The sequence below is a fragment of the Desmodus rotundus genome, chromosome 9 (assembly GCF_022682495.2).
Source record: "Desmodus rotundus isolate HL8 chromosome 9, HLdesRot8A.1, whole genome shotgun sequence".
Taxonomy (NCBI): domain Eukaryota; kingdom Metazoa; phylum Chordata; class Mammalia; order Chiroptera; family Phyllostomidae; genus Desmodus; species Desmodus rotundus.
The window spans coordinates 88,267,225-88,287,029 of NC_071395.1; the positions used below are offsets into that span (position 1 = coordinate 88,267,225).

Consider the following 19,805-nt stretch of genomic DNA (forward strand, 5'->3'; position numbering starts at 1 on the left):
GCCCATAATGTCCTGTCTGCAGTATCTGAAAGTTGAGTAACATCATAGCTGGGGGGCGAAATGACCGCTGAGATGATGTGGAATTGAGTTAAACAGACAGTCTTGACCTTTAAAGGACAGACCACACCAGGGGAAGCACATTGAAAAGGTACCCAGCAGTGACATGGTGACAGGTAGGCTCTTTGCCATGAGAAATGACGGGGACAGCTTATGCTCAAACCGAGGGTGGTCAAGGGGAATTTATCCGCCTTCCAATTAACCAGGCTTACTAGAAGCAGTGGGATTCCAAGAGCTGCTTAAGAAATCAATAGGTTTCTGCATTGAATGAAGAGAAGCAGCTGGTAACCTCTGAACTGCAGCCTTTCTCGTGTCCCTCTGGAAAGTTGGGAAGACCTAGCAAAAGACAGAAACCCGCGATCAAGATAGACAAGCCACTCATTGCAATCTTAGAGAAATTTCTGACTATTAGCCTATGTGGGTCTGCATTAAGAAAAAAATTATCAGTGGCCTGGCCATGCTTGGTTCCTGAAACAGCAGAGCCCTGTGCTCCCGAAAGAAAGCAGGAAGATTCTGTAGGCCTCCCATAGACCCTGGGGTCTTCTCCAGCCAGAAAACCTGGGGGGGTTCCCTTTACTGCAGAAGGTCTCCAACTTTGGGCAGCCAAAATGCTCTTCTCTCTTAGCCTTCCACACAGGGTCATTTCCAAAGGAAAGACAAAAGGATTGGCCAGAGGACAGGGCTGGTCTGGGTGCCATGTGTCCTGAGGGTTATGAGCCCAGGTATGAAGTGCAGTGGACAGGCAGGAAAGTAAGAAGAACCTTGGTGTTGGTGGGACTCGAAACGATACCATTGACTCTGTGTGATGACCATGCGCTAGGAAGTGGATATGCTCCCACCTGGGTCCGCAAACGCATGGTGCTTTGGTCCAAGGAGCCTTGCTCGTCAGTTTGAGTTAGTTTTGCGGGAAGAAGTTCACCAGTAGCCAAGTAGACTGTAGACAGAGCCAATGAGAATCTAAATGGAGCGTCCTTAGGCAATCACCAAGCCTGGATGTAGCTTTCTTTCCTCAGCTGAAAATGAGTAAAGAAAGACAACATCACAAATCTGTGGCCCATTAAAATATATGTACATTGAGGAACACAGGGGAGGGAGTATTCTCATGGAAAACATGTTTGAAAATGGACTACTGGCGAAAAGAGACAGAAGATTTGAGAAAACTCCATGTAAACTTCTATAGAATGCGAGAGTACACCATCTCCATAAAACAAGAGCAGGAGGTTGTTTAAACAAAGTTGAGAAGAAAGGCAAACAGAATTACACACACACACACACACACACACACACACACACAGATACAAAAGAGATGTTATTAGGTGACCGGAAAAAAAGCAGCTGAGTGGGATTTCCCTGCTTCAGGAAACTCTGCACCTGGATAGAAAAGGCTGCATTTCAAAACCAGTTGAAAATCTGGGAAATCTAGGGCGTAGGCCTGGTGCAGGAGTTAGCTCAAGGCTGGCTCTGTTACAGTGGACGGCCTCATGCAAACAAGCAGAAGCCCCGTGGCCCAGTGCAAAAGACGGAGCTCGCTCCTCAGCTGTTGTTGGGAGAGTTGTCTGAACAGTTGGAGGGAAAAAATCAACTTGATCTTGCCTCACACTGTACACCAAAATAAATTTCAAATGGATTTAAAAGTTAAATATAAGAAGAGAAACAAAAATAACAAAACAGCCTCAGAAAGGGCAAGGATTTTCTAAACTTAAAAGAAATGGAGGAAGGTTTTTAAATGTTTGACAAGTTTAATTGTGTAAAAACTTCAGTTTCTGGGTTCCTAAAAGCACGGTGAGTGGAATCTTAATGCATTTTACAGCAAATATGACAAAGGGCTGCTGTCACTCATTCGCCCCGTGCCAGCTTTTGCGAGCCAGTCAGAGAGTTCTTTGACAGACACGCGGTAGGAGCCTTGAAGAGGGAGTAAGTAAGTCCAAGAAAGGTAGGTGGCCAGATAGCCACATAAAAAGTTAAATCTCAAAGATAATCAAAGAATTCAAAATTACAATGTTGTTTTTTTACATCTCTCATCCATCCCTTAATAAGACTTTGGTACAATGTTTGAGGGAAAAATTTGCCAATATATGTCAAGTCTCAAATGATTTTGTACCCTTTGGTCCACTTCTGAGAATGTACCCTGAGAGGGAAGAAGAAATTCCGGTGACTATGTAGTTATGCGTGATGATGATCAGTTGCCGTGTTGTTTATGAAGACGGAGAATTTTAAACTGAGTAGATGGCCCCAACACGGGGTTGATGAAACCAGTTCTCGCATAGCTGGAGAGTGGGATGTTAGGCGTTTGAAATGCTTTCACAGCATGCCTAGTTATGTCGTAAAGACAGGATCTAAAACTGTGTTCATAGGTAGAAGCTCCACAAAAAAATAAACATTTCGAGCTAGATATACAGAGCGAAGAGACTGGTGGTCGGCACACCGAGGTGCCGATGGTGGTTCTCTCTTCCAGCAGAAGTATAGGTGGTTTTAATTTTCTCCTTTAAAACTGTATGTATTTAGATTTTTGTATAATAAGTACACATTAGTCTTAAATAAGAAAAATATTTCTTACAGGTTTTCTATGTTGTTTGTGGAGAATCATACCAGTCTCTCAGTGCCTGAAAACTATTCTTTCTCAACCAGATTCAGTTCCCTTTCAGAATGTCAGGGGCAGAGAACGTTAATAGGAATGTTTACTTCCCACTAACTGTACAAGAAAGAGCAGTGGAATAAATATTTATGATCTTCCCCGAGGTCCGCGTGCTACTTTTCTCAGCTCTCACCACACCCGTCTCAGTCCACTTTCCTAAGTTTCCTCCCAGCGGGACTTGGGTTGAAGAGTTGCTGACTCATGTTTTGGGATATGCGAATGGCCACTGAATTCACTGGGTCAGAAATTACATTCTCATCACCAAGCAGTGAGACTCACCAGTGAAACAGAACATTCCGTAAATAGGTCCGAAGGGTGAGATTACTTACGTCCCTGAATCCAGATTTTTGTATCGATTACGCGGACTGGAACAGGAATGGCTGAGCAGGCGCCGTTTTAGTAGCTCTCGCTGCTCCTGCCTCTGGCTTGGGCAATAAAGGAACAAGTATCACATACTGATAGGTCAGATCATATCCACATGGAAGAGGTAAATCCAGAGTTCTCTGGATCTCACCAGCGCAGACGGCATCAGCCGACTTGACACAGCAGAATTGGAACAGACGGGTGTAACCAACAGCCCCGGACCCCACTTTGTTCGCAGAATCCCATTCTGGGGCTGCCCAGTTAAAAATTGTCCCTTGCTGTTGACGACAGCCTTGCATTTTACTCTTGAAATCATGAGAATTTCTACATGGTAGTTTTTTTCCCCAAGAGTAAACTCCGCTTTCTGATATGTTTTCCCTGCAATCTGGAGCTATGCCATACGTCCTTAAGTCTTTGTGGGCTCAGTGATATTTCTTCAGTTATTGAACGTGGCCTAAAAAAGTGCGAGACTCCTTTTGGACCTGCCTTTGTTCTCCACTGCACGGCCTGTGAGGTTTTTCCTGGTCCAAGAGTCCCTCCCAATGGACACTTTATGTACTGCAACCAGAAGATGAAATTTTTGCAAGCTTTCCTGTCTGCTTTGGCTCTTCAGCCAAACAAGAACCCATTGGACACTCATGGGTTTTGCCTTACCCTGTGCTAACCCTGGCGGTGAGGATGGGGTGGGGAGCGTGGGTGTAGGACGTGAGGCAGCCCCTGCTCAAGTGGCCGTCGATCTATGGAGCTGAAACTCCGGGGGGCTGGGCACGCAGTAGGTAGAAGGTCAGAGAAGATGGGTCTTGTGCCAAAGTAAGGGCTAGTGGTACTGAGCTTCATGGAGGGGTGAACTCCTGCTGGCCCAGGGGTGGGCAGTATGAACCCAGGAGCACAGGACAGGGTGGCCTGGAGCTTCGTGTGTTTAGCAGGCAATTACTGAGTGCGAGTGCATACCACAGCGCTGGGCCAGGCAGTTTGGGCTCAGCATAGGTGCTAGCAAAGAGCCCGGCCTCGTTGGTGTGGCATGTGTCTTCAGGTTATATAAATAGTGAATGTGATAGGTTGGGTGCAGTTAAATATTTAACATACTTAACAACCAGTCAGTCAGAACCGATGCCAGCTCCTAAGTCGTGCCCCCGTATAGTAGGTGAATGTGGACAGAGAGTCCCTCGAAGGTAGACAGAATTGTTAAAATAACAGAGAACATAGGCTATTGGCCTCGTGTCTGTATTTGGGAGCCTCAGAAACACTGAGTCGCTCAGCTGCAATTCAGCCTCTCAGTTCTGATTTGTTTGAGAGAGAAGAATGTGGCTTTTTGTTTCTCCTAGCTAAACAATTCTATTGAATCAGCCTGATGAGTTCATGGTCCACTCTCACCTAGCCTAGCAACACTTCAGGGTTAATTTTGCCAGGCTGAGATCTACCACTAGTGGGCGCCCACTAATATGTGCCCACCTTCCGGCTAATGGAGAACCAGCCACGCTGCTGTGGACCGACTGCCTTACTGACAGCCAGTCATCCATCCCCATCGCCAGGACCTCTGCCGGCTCCCGGGCTCCTTCGCCTGCTCAGCCACAGCAGGAGTCTCCTGGAGGAACGTGGCCTGTTTCCCTGCACGCAGGTTCTGAAAGGTGCTCTCCAGCCTCGGACAGCCAGGCTCTCGTGGCTCCCACGGCAGAGGTCCTCTCCAGGGCCCGTGAATGCCCTCACACTGTCCTAGCAACTGCAGTGTCCTGTTGAAGGGCGGATGGCTTAATGGAGAATAGAGAGTCTGGTCTGAAATTTTTAGGGAGGACCTGTCACCAGAGTTAAAACCCACGTGCATCAGGAATGTGACTTGGGAGCTGCACCTCTCTGTGTCCACACCCTCGGGCCAGCTGGGGCCTGCCCAGTGGCCTTCTGTGGTGACCTTTTATGCCAGCCTGATAGCCTGTGGCCTCACCAGTTCTAGTCCTTCACAGGGTCCCGTGCCAACTTGTCTGCCGTCACCTGTGACGTGCCCACCTTTGCCAGGGCCTGTGGGTCTGGGGGTTTGAGAGGCTCCAGCTCAGGCCCCCTAATCCCAGCACCTCACACGTTGCTAGACAGCTTGACCGCCCCCGAAACATCTTGCATGAAGGGAGTTCGGTAACTCCTGTTCCGGAAGCAATCTGTCAGGCCACTAGTTTCCCCATCAACATTTGGAGGGCTGGCTGCCGGCGCCGGGTGCAGAGCTGACTCGTGGCGACGTGAGGGAACTGGCAGCTTCTCCGCACAGCGTCTCCCTCGCAGCAGCATCAGAAGAGGCCTAAAGTGAGGCGAAAACAGACCTCAAGAACAGGGTGTTCTTCCTAGTAACGTGACCGGGGAAGTGTAAGCTAGAGGAAACACGAGAACTTTGTGGTGTGGCTGTTTCCACATGATCAGTAGCTTGATGTGGGGGTGGAGTAGGGGTGGGGGGGTCGGGAAAGGTTTTTACCCTTTTTCTATCTGATCCAGCTCACGGGCCCCTTGAAGTGTTGCCCAGGCCGTCAGGAGAGCAGCTTTCTCAGCAGGACGGCCCCAGGCTCTGTAAGGTGCAGCTAGGTTAACCAGGAAACAGACGGCCCCCTGCCTGCTCTCCTCTGACAGGTCAGCTTTTCTGCATCCCAGTCTGCTTGGTACACACTCCCTCAAGTTCCCATTTCCAAAGCAGCTGTTGCATAATTAAACAATGGCCCCATTGATGCCTTATCTTGCTCCCTGTTTGCACTTGGCCTCTGGGTGGGGCCCCGCCATGGCAGCCTGAAGGAGGTGGGGTTGGCCTGATCGAAGTTCCAGGGAGGAGGCTGCAAATCAGGTTTGTCTAGGAGCGAGAGCCACTGCACCAAAAAAGCCTGATGTAGCCTGGTGGGGAAAAGAAACAAATGTAAGTACACGCAGGAGATGTCGGCCTCCGAAGGGTCTGCTGAGACAGGAGAGAACAACAAAGGACAAGGGTGTGATCCTCCTAGAAGACATACCTTCTCTCCTCAACCCCCGCCAGACCCCTCCCAAGCGTTAGGACAAGGTCAGAGTTCTGGAGGCTCAGATCACAGCAGAAGGAACCCGAAGGAAGCAGAGTCCTAAGGAGGAAGTAGAGGCCTCTCTCCCCTGTCTGTTACTCCTCAAATTATTCACTGTGGACCTATGTCAGGGATCACACAAGTATGGCCTGAGGGCCAGATCTGGCCCACTGCTTGTGCCTTTTTAAATAAAGTTTTATTGGAACACAGCATGTTCATTTCTTGGCATATCATCTCTGGCTTCATTAACCCTCACTAGCAGACTTGAGAACTTGCAGTGGAGGCTTTGTGGCAGAGCCTAAAATATGTCCCACCTGGTCCCTTTCTAGGGCAAGTTTGCTGCCCCTGTTCTATACTAACAGCTGTACCTGAACGCAGAGGCCGCCTTGGGAGGACCAAGTAGAGGTTACTGCTCAGGCCCCAGAGTCAGACTCAATTGTACTCTTGACTCCATCACTTACTAAATGCCTGACCTTGAGCTAGTTAACATTTCTGTGCCTCAGTCCCTCGTGTGGAAAATGGGCATCTGGCTGAACTTCACAGGACAAGTTGGGAGGATTAAGTGAGCAGGTACAATCAGGCAAATGGACATCCGACCATAAATGGGCCTATTGAGATACGAGTCCCCCACCATGAAGTTCACCCTTTCATTGTGTCCAATCCGGTGGTTGTCAGCATATTCACAAGACTGCAGCCGTCAGCACTAATTCCAGATCTTTTCATCACCCCGAAAAGAGACCGACCCCTCAATGGTGGACTGAATAATGACCACCCCAAAAGATGGATCCTCATCCCTGGAATCTGTAAATGCGACCTTTTTTGAAAAACTGGAGGTGCATCCCAGTGTCTCAACTGAGGCAGGATGCTCTCCAACATGCCACGCAGTGGCAGAGAAGCCGGCCTCGGCCAGCCGGCTCAGTTTGGCAGAGGACAAACATCTGCTGAACCCAGACCTTTCCCCACTCCATTCTTTTCCACTCCCACGTGGAGCTGAAGAATGCTTTTCTGACAAAATACACAGCCCCAGCCAGCAGGCTTCCTGCAGCGTGCACACGGTTGATATTTTGAGCATCATTGTGGGGGAAAGGAACACGCTTTGGAATTATTTGGGATACAGTCGTGTGGGTTTTGTGGAATGTCATCTCTGGTTTCGATATTTGTTTTGTGATCTGAGGAATCTCTACGTTTAGTGCGAATTTACCCAGCCCACTTTATACCCACGGCAGTCCCCCTTCTCGCTCTGTGCTGTCCACGTGCCATTTGTCCTGGAGCCAGCGTCTCCACAGAGATGAGAGAGACAGAGAACGCACTCCAAGCACCGTTCCTGAGTGTGAAGGGGCAGAGCCTTCCCTTGGGGCCCCTTTGGTGTCATGGCCACTGGATGCTCTTGGGCCCTGTGTCTTGGTGACATCGTGGCCTTACTTGAATCGGGCACTAACCCATCTGTTCTCTGGCAGATGTCAGCGTGGGCCAGAGGCCCAGCTATAGAGACCACCGAGTGACCGAAACGCCCCAGTATGCTAAGTCATCTTAGAATGTGCACCCCAAGATCTGCACGCACGTATTTAAGTCAGGTGTTTAGCTGACTGCGTTGATGGCACCCAAGCAGAAATGCTGTATATACACTTCACCCTCCTTGCCACTGGGCCCCGTTGCACAGCTCTCCCTAGGGAAGTGTTCACTTCACCTGGCATGTTCTGCCACCAACCTCTATAGTGGAGGGGTGAGTGCTCTCTCCCCTTCCTCCCCCTTCTCTTGGGCAAATGCCCTCATCCCCTCCTAGTCAAGGCCAACTTTACTGCCTAGCACAAGACTTGTTCAAGTCATTTTTATCCAAAAACAAGCAAAAGGCTGGGTTTTGTGCAATCACATGCTAACCACAGTTTGGCTACCTGGTGCCTTTGTGTAGTGAGCAGGTAATAACATCTCTCCCTGCTTCCAAAGGCCTCCATCTGCCAATGGGCTTGGGAATAACACCTCTCTCTTATTGTAAAGAACTTAAAACAGCACCTGCCCGGAGTAATCTCTCCAGGAAAGCTGTCCCTTACCACCTCTACCATCACCACCATCGCCATCATGTTCATTCGCTTCCCAGAGCGTGAGGGACCTGGCCACAGGCCCCTGCCACGTGGGTCAGATCAGCCTTGCTCCGTGGACAAGTGAGAGGCCACACGCGCACACCCGTCGCTGCCTTCTCACTGAAGGCACACCTCCTAGAAATATTGCCCATCCAGTTTCTCCGGCATTACATTTATATTTGAATGTAACTGTGTTTTTATAAGAAATTAACACACGAGTCCAAAGTTTTTTGGAAGAAGGTGTTATGGCTGTCTAGTAGTTACCAAAATGAATTCTCTGGCTTTGCTCAAAGGCATGGTTCGTGGCACTGGGAAGCCTCCGCCACTGTTCCCTGACATTAGCGACTCCAGGTCCTTTCCACACAGACACCAGAGCCCAGCTCATGGTCTGCACTAGCCGACCCCCCTGCATTTTTGCATTCTTTTTTGGGGGAGGGGGGGTGGCTGTTGGTAACTTCAAACAGAGAAGAGTTTGTGTGTATTTTCTGTAGTGTCAGGAAACATAAGTTTTGCTTTTGCAGGAGGTGGGGTAACATTTTAGAATCTTGTTTACTCTTGCTTTTGCTGTTGAGCAAGGAGGGCGGTGGGAGGGGTCACTGGGTCAGCACACACTGAGGAATCCTGACTTGTGGAAAGCCCCCATTTTGAGCCTTTGTCCTTGTTGGCTTTAAACAGAAACCATGAACAAAGGTGCTCTTAGAGGAAGGAAAAGGCACAAAAAATAGAGAATTCTTGTCTAGAGAAAAACAGATCGTTTGAAGGGCCATGCTGTCCTTGAATTTGGAGGCACTTGAGTTTTATGCATCACCAAACAGTGTCCCCTGCAGGCGAACTCTGCGATGGGCAGGGTTACTGTGGGTCTTTGCAGACAGATGCCCTCGGTCCGCAGGCAGAGGGGATTCAGCTGCGTCCTCTGCAGAGCTTTTTGTTTGTGTGTGGGGACAAATCCCTCACTGCCTCCCAGTGCCTCCCAGTGCTCTGCGCCCAGCCAGAGTGCCCTGAGGCAACCTCAGAGTGAGGTTCACAGTCCCCAGGGAGACAGGGACGTGGGATGGGGGAAGACGCAAGGTGGGTTCATTGGTGTTGGCCTGGACCCAGCTTTTGTTAGGTGGTGAGCTCATAGGTGTTTAGCATCATTTATGCTGTGGATATTCTCTGGGTCGTGAGACCACCTGGGCCATTCTGAAGGGGTCAAGGATTGCATTGATTTTTTTTTTTCCTGTGTTTAATCCCAAGCTCTTTTGGAACAACAAAGAGCTGCCTCTTGACTCCAGCCTAACCCTGAGGTCTCAAAATTCCAGCACTGTATGAACTGCCCTTAAACGTACTAGGTTTCTGTACCCTGAGGAATCGGCCCAGCCTCCTGGCCCAGACGGGAGACTGGACGATGGTGGACGGGGTGGTGATAACAGCGATAATAAAGATGGCAGACTTGCACTGACATCGCTGGTAGTAATAATAGCAGGTGTTCCCATAGCACTTCGTTTGTTCCAGGTCCTCTTCTAAGTGCTCTACGTGTGTTAACTCATTTAGTCCTCCCCACAGCCCTATGAGCACTATTATCGTTCCTATTTTATAGATAAACAAACTGAGAAGTGGGGTAACTTGTCCGGCATCATGTAGCTAATAAGCGGTAGAGCAGGGATTTGAACCCAGCTTCTAGCCACCACGCCATGCTGCCCCTGAGGAGCCAGCCACCATCCGCAGCCTCCATCCGAGTAGACCTGTCCTCGGATGCACATTAGACAATCACTCGCCTGCACATCTTTGTGGGTCTAGCCTGCCTCTCCCCAAGAAAGCACAGCAATCACTGCTTCCTGCCCACCCGCCCACCCCCAGCATCCTCATCTCCCCTCTTCCTCATCAGGCGTGCCCTGGGCAAAAGTCCCTTGGCTTCGTTACTAAACCTCAGCTGTTCCATTTACCACGGGGCAGCTTTAATGCCGATTCCTCCATCTGGCGAAGCTGCCCGGCCGTCTGAGCTCATGATGAGACAGCCCCTGTGCCTAAATGCCCTCAGAACTTGCACGTTCCAGGCGGCCTCGCCACCTCGGTCAGGTGTGACTCTGCCGGACCATCAGGGCATTCGTTTCTCAGTCTTCCTGATCTTACGTGAATGGATTTTGTCCAGAAATGGTATCTTACACTCTCAGGGAGTTCAATAACCTTTCAACCCGGGCTGGTTTTTCTCAGTGCTGGGCTTGATAGCTGTCATTTCAAAGCAGGCACCTCAAGCCAACAGATGGGGAGATAACCCATGTTCTGTATTTCTGTTAAAGTTCTGGACTCAGAACAGACCTGCATTCTGAAACAGCAAACTCCATGGCCCAGACGTGTTTGTCCCTCCAGCAGATGTGTCCCCACGGAGGCAGCAGAACTGCTGATGAGATGCGAGGAGGTTCTCACCTCCTGCCTGCCCGCCCACCTGCCCTCACGGTGGGGCTCAGCCTCTGTGCACAGACCCCAGGGACACAGTCAGGGCTGCGGCAGCCGAGGGAGCAAGGCAGATGCGTCCCTCTGCTGCTGCGTTTAGAGACCGACTACCCTTCAGAACTTGGGTTGGCACAACAGAGCTTTACCCTCCCCTCCCCAAAAAGTCTCATTTGCACTAGTTTATCAAAACAGCATGGTATTTTTTCTATCTTAATCCTGTGGGTCAAAGCAGGTTGGTTCTTATAGAAAATGAGAGACAAGGAATGAGCCATGGGCCCTGTGCTGGGTCTGTCCTTGGACCTGCTGGCACTCCTACACTGAGATATCCCACACCCTTACTGTCTCAGAACTGGCGTCCCCTACCTGCCCCCTTCCCCAAATACTTTCCCTGTGTGCACCAGGGCCACTGATGGGCTATGACTGTTGGTCGTACTTGAGATGATTTTAAAAAGTATTAAATTACATGGTAAGAAAGGTTTCCCTGTTCAATTTTCTTTCAATCTAGAAAAAGACTCTGTGGGGCTGGAATATTCTTAACACTCTTAGTCTTGTTAATTCCCCCTTTGTAACAACTAAGAGCAGGCCTCAGGCAACCATATCAGCTGGAAATAAGGAACACGGTTGGGTCGTCACTGTATTTATTTTTATGGTTACTTTCCATTCATGGCAGACAATCTTGGTTTTCTGTTTACCGTAGTGATCCACTTTGAGTGATCAACTTTTAAATGTTGAGTGTTCAAAAGCGAGTTGATTGGTCTGAGTCCTCAGATGACGCCAGTGATGCCCATCCGGGGGCCACACTCTGGGAACGACCGCCAGGTGCATTGAATGACTTCACATAATATCAGCTGGGAAGCTTTCTCCATGCGAACGACTGGGCTTCAGCCCAGACCAGTTAAATGAGACTCCGGGGTGGGGGCGGGGGCTAGAGCACACATTGGTCAGAACTCACTAAAACATCCGGGGCATTTCTGGTGCTCAGCAGGGGTGGAGACGCACTGCCCTGGGTTACCCAGTCCCAGCGACACCCATGGGGGCAGCATCTGACTCCACATCACCATCAAATTTTCTCTTCTTTCACTCTCCTGCCTCTGGCCCCTTTTCTCATCCACTTCCTCACTCATTTGCTCTTCGTTCTCTCTCCCAGCTTCCCACTCCCAGCTTCCCACACCCTCTTCCGTTAGTGGCACCCTCTGACACGGCGGCTTAGGGTAAGGCATCGCTGGCACCATGCCGTTGCAACCATGTCAGAAAATTTCCACGTTGCATTGTTCTCCCCGGCGTTTGCTTGCCAGTGCATGAGCTGCCGGTCCAGTTTCTGCACATCCCTTCGGGTTGTGTTCGCTGCCAGGAACTTGTATGAACAACAATGATCATAATCATTACCAGGCTCTTATGTGTGCCTATCACATTGCCAAGTACTTTGTATGCACGAACCTTCATCACCAGAATCCAAACGCAGGCAGCCTGGCCCCAGAGCCCGCATTCAGAGCAGATGGGACCCCACGTGCTTCGCCCCTCATCCTGATTCAGGTATTCCGGCATGCTGTTCTCCATGCAATAAGAAATTGAAATTTTGACCCACCGCTTACTTTGATAATGTTGGGAATTGATAACTTCTTTAAATTTTCAGCTTAAATGCGAATGTCTCTGTAGGGAGCCCACAGTTTTAGATCCCGTTGAGATTCTAACTCATCACCATTCAGAAGAGATCTGCCTCAGACGATTGTGTGTGTGTGTGTGTGCTGGCTGTGAGCACCATAGATCGAAGATGAAAGAGCTGCGCCCACAGTTATTCTGCACCCAGCGCAACTCTCGGCAGCCCTGGTGGCCCTCGTGAGCTTATCCGGGAGGTAGCCTCCGTGTCAGACATTCGTGGCTTTTTCTGCCGTTGGAAAGAATCTGATTCTCATCCCAGCGCTTGACTGGAGAGAGACCTCTGGCTCATTTCCATTCCTTGTAGGGAGCTTTATTCTTATGCTCCCATTTTTAATCTTTTTGTGATACTTGGGTTGCTGTTTTAGGAGACTAGTTCTTTCCTGCATTGCATTAAAAACCTTCTGCCTGAGTTTAGGCAAATTCTCGGGCAGACAGGTCCCCTGGAGACCATCTCCTTCATCAGAGATTTTGCAATTGTGGGTAGTGGAGGTGAAACACCGTGCCCTGGGTGGAGTGGGCGCTCACATCAAGGAATCGTTTGTTCCCTCCTCCACGTTCCAGGCACATAGTACATAATTGTACTGAAATCACTGAATTCTCCCAGCAGTCCTGTGCCACTAGGACCATGCCCTTGTTCTTTTGTCTAGATCTTGGGGGTCGGAGGCCTCTGGTCTGCACCTCCTCTCTCCGTAAACACCATCTTGACATCCCTCTCATTCAGCCCAGTACTGACACTGGGCGATATGGGTCAGTTCCCCTTTTTGTAACATTTAATCTTTCTTCCTTCTCTCTTCACAGTGCAAGATGCAAAAAATCTCATCCCCATGGATCCAAATGGACTTTCAGACCCTTACGTGAAGCTGAAACTTATTCCTGACCCCAAGAATGAGAGCAAACAAAAAACCAAAACTATCCGCTCCACACTAAACCCCCAGTGGAACGAGTCCTTCACGTTGTAAGTTTTGTCTTCTCTTCTTGAGCCCCTGCCCTCCCTACCCACCACAAAACTGCCCGCTTTGTGGTCAGTGATACCGAGGTGGGCTTGTTACAACGGCCTCTAAACATCACTTCATTCCTAAGACTTTCTCAGACTACCACTAGGGAGACAGCTGTTGTCACTCCTGTTGGATGGACAGCAACTTGGTTTGTCAAGAAGTACATGATGCCGGCCCCAAATTATTATCAATATCTACTCTGCACAGAAAAACTCTCTTACATTACAAATGATATAAAAACACCTCTTGCTGAACTTAGGATCTTTTGAGGGTTAGGGGATGATGTAAAGTAAGAATGTGAATAATAATTTTTAAGACATAGAGTAAATGAATAACATAGACAACTGCTGTTGCCACTGAAATGGGAAGATCCTTGCCTTTAATCAGGGAAGACTTCTTGGAGGAGGTGGCATTTAAAGCAGGCCTTGAAGGAATACAGGATTTCAGAGATAGAGATGGTAGACAGGAAAGAAGGAAGCGGGTAATAAGGGAGGAAGGACTGGCGTAAATAAGTCAGAGGTGAGAAGGCGCTGACTGCAGCTGCACACGAACACGTGGTCCTTTTTGCAGACTAGAGCATAGGGGGCTGTTTATCTGTGGACAGCCGGGAAAGGAGCTCTCGATTGTGTAGGATAGAGGCCAGCAGGCCTGGCTCTGTAAAGGGCTGGATAGTAAATATTTCAGACTTTATAGGCAGACAGTCTCAATTGTTACAAGTACACGATTCTGCTGTTCTGGAGTCAAAGCAGCCATAGACAATATGTAAACAAATGAGTATGGCTATGTCCCAGTAAAACTTTATTTACAAAAACAAGCAGTGGGCCAGATTTGGCCCATGGGTCATAGTTTGCTAACCCCTAGTCTAGAGCATCGGTCACCTGGAGGCTGGTACTTTGTTGGCAATGGGGAGTCACAGGAAGAGCATTGAATATACTTTTTATTTTTTAATTTCAAGCTCACATTGTGAGCATGGGGTATCTCCCAGGAAACCATGATCAACATAACGGTGTGTGTGTTTGTTTGTAGCAAATTAAAACCTTCAGATAAAGACCGACGACTGTCCATAGAAATCTGGGACTGGGATCGGACAACAAGGAACGACTTCATGGGATCCCTTTCCTTTGGCGTTTCAGAGCTGATGAAGATGCCGGCCTGTGGGTGGTAAGGAAACCTGGGTTATTGTGTCCGTGCCAACCAAGGGCCAGTAGTCTCAGGACGTTAGCGCAGTTCGAGATTTGGAAACGAGCTGGTTTAAGTCCACAATGACCATTGAATATGTAGTTATCTGGCTGTCGTCTCCAGATAACGGATGCATTTCAGACACAGCTGGGCTAGAGGTTGCAGGAGACGGGTCGCTGAGCCTGGGGCCTTCACTCTTCTCTCCCCTCTCTGAAAGGTACAAGCTGCTCAACCAAGAAGAAGGTGAGTACTACAACGTGCCCATTCCAGAAGGGGACGATGAAGGAAACATGGAGCTCAGGCAGAAGTTCGAGGTAAGGACCCCCAGGAAATCACTGGGACCCCTTTCCTTGAGAAAGCAGCCAGACTTTCGAGGTCACCCTGCTGAAAGGAAGAAAGCAGTTTCGGTGTTGATCTTTTTCTTCGTTTAACACCAAAATGTTACCTAATCACCTTCCTTTGCAAGCTGTTGGCATGCTGGGTCTATTCTCATTCAGAGAATGGGAACATCCCAGAGAAGGACATGGTTGATTTCTGCGTGCGGAATTGGTTTGCACTTCTTGGGGAGATGGGCAGGGTTCCGAGTGCAATCCTCTCCTTAGAGGAAGGGCTCTGCTCCTCCAAACAGCAGGAGGTCGTTTTGGCCTTAACCGTGGAGCCTGTGTGGGAGTAATTGGTTTACTGTGCCAGCCTCTTGATCTTTGCTCTAGAGCTTTAGAAAAGACCAGCTCGCTCTTTCCTGCCCATTGGGTATCCAAGTTCGCCTTCTGTCCCAGGTTCGTTTATCTTCCTTCCCCTTCCTTCTTCAGCTCTCCTTCTCTCCCCCCATCTCTCTCTTTGTCCTCCTCTCTACCCCTACTTCTCCGTACTCACTTCTCCTCTCTTAACAGCCATTCTTTTCTCTGAGCACCTGCCTCATTAAGTTCCGGGTCACGGCTTTTCGTTTTGTTCTGTTTCTCTGATCACTTGCACTTTGGCTTTTTGAGGGAAACACATACCAGATGGTTCAGTCTATGGAACTGGTCAGTTCATTTTTGAATCGTTCTCTTCCTCAGGCTGTTGGGGAGCCCCTGAAATCCCCCCACCCTAATGAAATACACACAAGGTCAGGCAGCTACTGAAGGGTGGTCGAAACACCTGAAGGGGATGCTGGCCTTGTTTTCCTCGTATTGTTTCCTTCTCCCAAATAAAATTGTGTCCCAAAGAAACATATAGGTCATATCCAGGTAGAAGGAATTCCAAAAGAGGTAAAACATACAAGTATTCAAAGTGTTTTGTTGTTCTGGTATTTGGTTAAAGTGGATACTGATGGCAAATACTTAAGGGCAGGGGCTATGAGCCTGGATGCCCTCAGGAGGATAACTGGGTGGAATGAATCACAGGTAATACACGTACATAGCACCTAATGGCTGGCCTTGGGGCTGATGAGACAATAGGGAGTGGTGGAGACTGGGGTACGCTGGTGAGTTCAGGCCTTGCCTGAAGGCGGCAGCCACTGCTACTGGGCACCAAGGATTACTGCCATGCACAGATGAGGGTCCACTGCTGCCAGATCTTCCGGTTCTGCAAGAGAAGCCAAAAACCCACATTTTTTTACAACATGTTCTGATTTCTTTTAATAATAGCAGCGAAGTAGAACTTAAACTCTGGGTAGGTCAAACATGCAACTGTTGCTTTAGACACAGGTAGGGTTCAGCCAGTGGGAACAAGCTTACAATCCTGCTCCTAAAAAATATAGGAGAAGCCCTGACCAGTGTGGTTCAATTGGTTGGGCAAAAGGTTCCCGGTTTGATTCCTGGTCAGGGCATGCCTGGGTTGCAGGTTCGGTTCCTGGTCAGGACACATTCGAGAGGCAACCAATTGATGTTTCTCTCTCGCACAGATGCTTCTCCCCCTCTCTTTCTCCCTCCTTTCCCCTCTCTCTAAAAATAAATAAATAAAACCTTTCAAAAGTATAGAGGAGAAAAAGAAGTAGGGATATATAACATGTTCTTTCCAAAAAGGCCTTATAATACTTAAAGGCACACAAGGATGAAAGTCGGGGTCTACGGTAGCTTCAAGTACCTATGCCAGGCATCGCCCTTTTCCTATTTGCATTTTTCTCCCACTTGTTTGATTGCCTACTGCCATCTCCACCCCACAGCTAAGGACAGGAGCCCCATCCCCAATGTCACACCATCCTTAGGAGGGACAAGTCCTTCTAGAGAGAGTGTGGGGACACTGGGCACCAGCCTCACTCAGATGCCCAGTCGGGGGAGAGGCCTGAGGAGCTAAAAAGAACCTTGCCGATTGCCATGCCGTAGCGTGGCCATTGGCGATCACAGGGCCAGAAACCTCTGAGACAGAACGCATTGGAGAAAGGGACAGCATCGGGCCATCGTGATGATGCCACCTGGGGTGATGTCGGAGACTTCGCTTTGCCGATGGAGAAATGTCAGCCCACTTTTAATGTTTCATTTCTATGGCTTCCTGGGGAGTAGTAACCTTCCTGTTTTTCTGGGCAATGAGTCCAGCGTCTTATAAAGGTCAGAGTTCCCAACTCAAAAATAAATACATACATACAGAAGAAAGGAAGGAAAGGAAGGAAGGGAAGGAAGGAAGAAAAGCCAGAGGGCTTGAGGCCAGAAGGACAGCATTCCTCTCCAGAGGCCGGCTGGAGGCCCTGACTGTCCTCCCTCCCAGGAGAGCTGGGCCCGCTGCCCAAGCGCGAGTCACATCAGCCAGGGCAGGTTGTGTCCACTGGGTTCCGCGGGGGCCAGGCCTCTGCTGCCCCGTGGCCAGGTGCCGTGCTCAGAGCACCTGCCTGCGTGCACTCCCAGTCCCGCTTTTCCTGTAATCACCTTCCAGCTTCAACTTCCCAGATTTTACTGGGATTCGATGAGCTCATTTACTTAGAGCTTTGTAGAACCCACTGCAAAGACCGAGCAGGAATCCCTAGGTGATGGGGTCAAAAAGATGCTGCAAGTTTTATGACAACTGTCGTGCTGCATTTTAAGTGGAATGCTCAGATCCGATTTCAGGCAGGGGGTTAGTCACACAGCAGCTTCTGGTGGAGTTTGTCAGTGTGACCTAGCATTTCCCAGGGCCAGCTGTTGGGATGCAGCGGGCTGCCGTGGGCCAGGGCAGGAAGGCTGGGTTGGCATCATGCACTTCTGGGTGACAGCCACCTTCCCAAATGGGGTGCCATTAGGCATCGGAGTGCAGTGTGGGGGCACTTCCTTTAACCCCCTCCCTCTCAGCCCCCCGGGCACGGTGTGATTGCTCCCCACTGTCGGCTGCTCCCCCTCTGTGTACCATCCTCTCCACAGAACTTCCGTCCTGACGTGCCTTCCACCACACTGGTCCTCTCCCCCCACCCCGCTTTTACAGACACTCTCCCGCCCTCTGGTGACAGTCTGATTCCGCTGAGCGCGGGTTTTTGAATTTAAAGGTCAGTGGTGAATCACGACGGGGTGAAACACAGCCTGATGGCCGGTCCTTTTGGGGACAGGGCCCACTCAGCAGGGTTGGACAGTGTCTAGCCTCCAGGGTGGCTCTTTCCGCGTCCAACTCTGTTTCCCAGAGAGAGCGCACTAAATGTGGTTTTCAAACCCTTCCCCAGAAATCAAGAGTCTTTCAGTCCGATGAAAGGAAAACATAAAAATAAAACACCCGAGCATTTGTAACTCTGCCACTGTGTCAGTATTCGTCTGACAATAACATGGGGAAAATTTCAAATGTATCATTGGTTTGAAAATCTTGACCAACGGAATGTGCAGTGAATGAAGCTCTTAGGAGCCAGGAAAAGGCCCTGGATGGCTGGAAATGACCTTGCTCCATAACGCGTTGTCCCACTAGAGCGGTTCATCTGCCTGACAGACAAAACAAACCAGAATCTTAACTGCCATCCTCACGGACAGGGTGTCTGTGTTCCTTTAGCCTGTTCCCTGTTTGTCTTTAAACAAAGCACAAGTGGTCCCTGAATCACAAACATAAAATACATATTTGTTCATTTGTTCAATAGTGTTCCATAAATAAACAAAGTCAACAGTCCCTCCTGCGTGGGGGGTAGCTGTGGGCCCCGCTTCAAGTCTCTTTGGAAATGATGCAGGAAGCTGATTGAGACTGGAGAGAGCGATAATCCCTGTGCGGGTCAGCAGTTCCCCTGGACCTTCCATCACTGGTGTGGACGTCAGGGCTGCTGGCCTTCCACTGCCAGCGATGAGGCTCCCGGCCAGAGTCAGAGAAGAGGGTCTGGCTTCCATGGAGGCGGCCTGAGGGTGGGTTAGCCCTTGCTCAGTGAACTTTCTGTACAGGCTCACACGATAAATATTTTAGACTTTGCAGGCCTGAGATGAAAGTAGTCACAAATTAGGAATCTCACTACAGCTGCTCAGCTCTGCCTTTGTAGCATGAAAGCAACCACAGGCAATATGTAAGCAAATGGATGAGGCTGTCTTCCAATAAAACTTTATTTACAAAAACAGGCAGCAGACCCACTTGGCCCGTGGGCCGCAGTTTACCAACCCCTGGCTCAGCCCATGGACTCCAGAGTCAAATCCTGGCTCCTGCTGTTTATTAACATCTGACCTCCCTGCGCATGTTTTCTCTGTGAATGGGAACAGTTAGCAGGATTGACTTAATGGCAGTGTTTAAAGATTCAATTAAGTAGTCAATGGAAAAGTCCTAAAAGCAAACTCTCGTATACAAGTGTCGGCTCTCATCATCATCATCAATACGTTTCATTGCAGAAACTGGGTTAGAGAAGGTATTTTTTGGTTTTACATTTTTAACTTCTGTAGCTTCTCTTAAAAAAATTTTTTTTCATGTTGAAAGATGCTCTAAGAAGTGGGCATGTTTTACATCCCGTAGTCCAGCCCTATTATGAAATAGAGGCATATTACCACCATTTATAACATTGTTTGGGGAGGAAATATAGCCTCATGTACATTTAGATGGATTTCTGGAACACAATGTGTTTGTAAATTGGGAACTTGGTGTACCTGGCAATGGATCGGGTAATTGCTGGGCTAGATGGGGTTCAGGGTGGTCGGGAGTCACTGGTCTCCTGCTGAGCCGGCGTCTGCGCCGACCGCAGGGCAGTGCTTTAGGGTCCTCATCAAAGACTCAAGGTGAACACCTCTGAAAGGTGTTCGCTGTAAACCGCCCCACAAATGAACACAGCGTGAGGACAGTGGCAGCTCTAGGTTAACAACAGAAATGGAACAGTTCAGTACTGACCTTACTCACATGAAAACTCAGGACTTCTGTTATGTCCATGCTGCTTGCTGTTCTGATCTTGCACAAAGTCTGGGATCTGGGTCATTTGCATCTGGAGCCATGCCTAGGGAGTTAGGTATGCGACTTTCAACTTCCCCGGTGGAAGAGAGGGATCTTCTGGCCACGT

General features: G+C 49.2%; 1 protein-coding gene across 2 annotated transcripts in view; it reads left to right on the plus strand.

The window, feature by feature from the left end:
- Positions 1 to 19,805, plus strand: part of PRKCA (protein kinase C alpha) — a 362,239-nt gene that overhangs the window by 269,607 nt on the left and 72,827 nt on the right. For both annotated transcript variants that reach the window (XM_053910761.2, XM_053910762.2), the window contains 3 exons: positions 13,044 to 13,200; positions 14,267 to 14,401; positions 14,637 to 14,733. In XM_053910761.2, the coding sequence (XP_053766736.1) occupies positions 13,044 to 13,200; positions 14,267 to 14,401; positions 14,637 to 14,733 (389 nt within the window). The remainder of the gene's footprint in view (positions 1 to 13,043; positions 13,201 to 14,266; positions 14,402 to 14,636; positions 14,734 to 19,805) is intronic.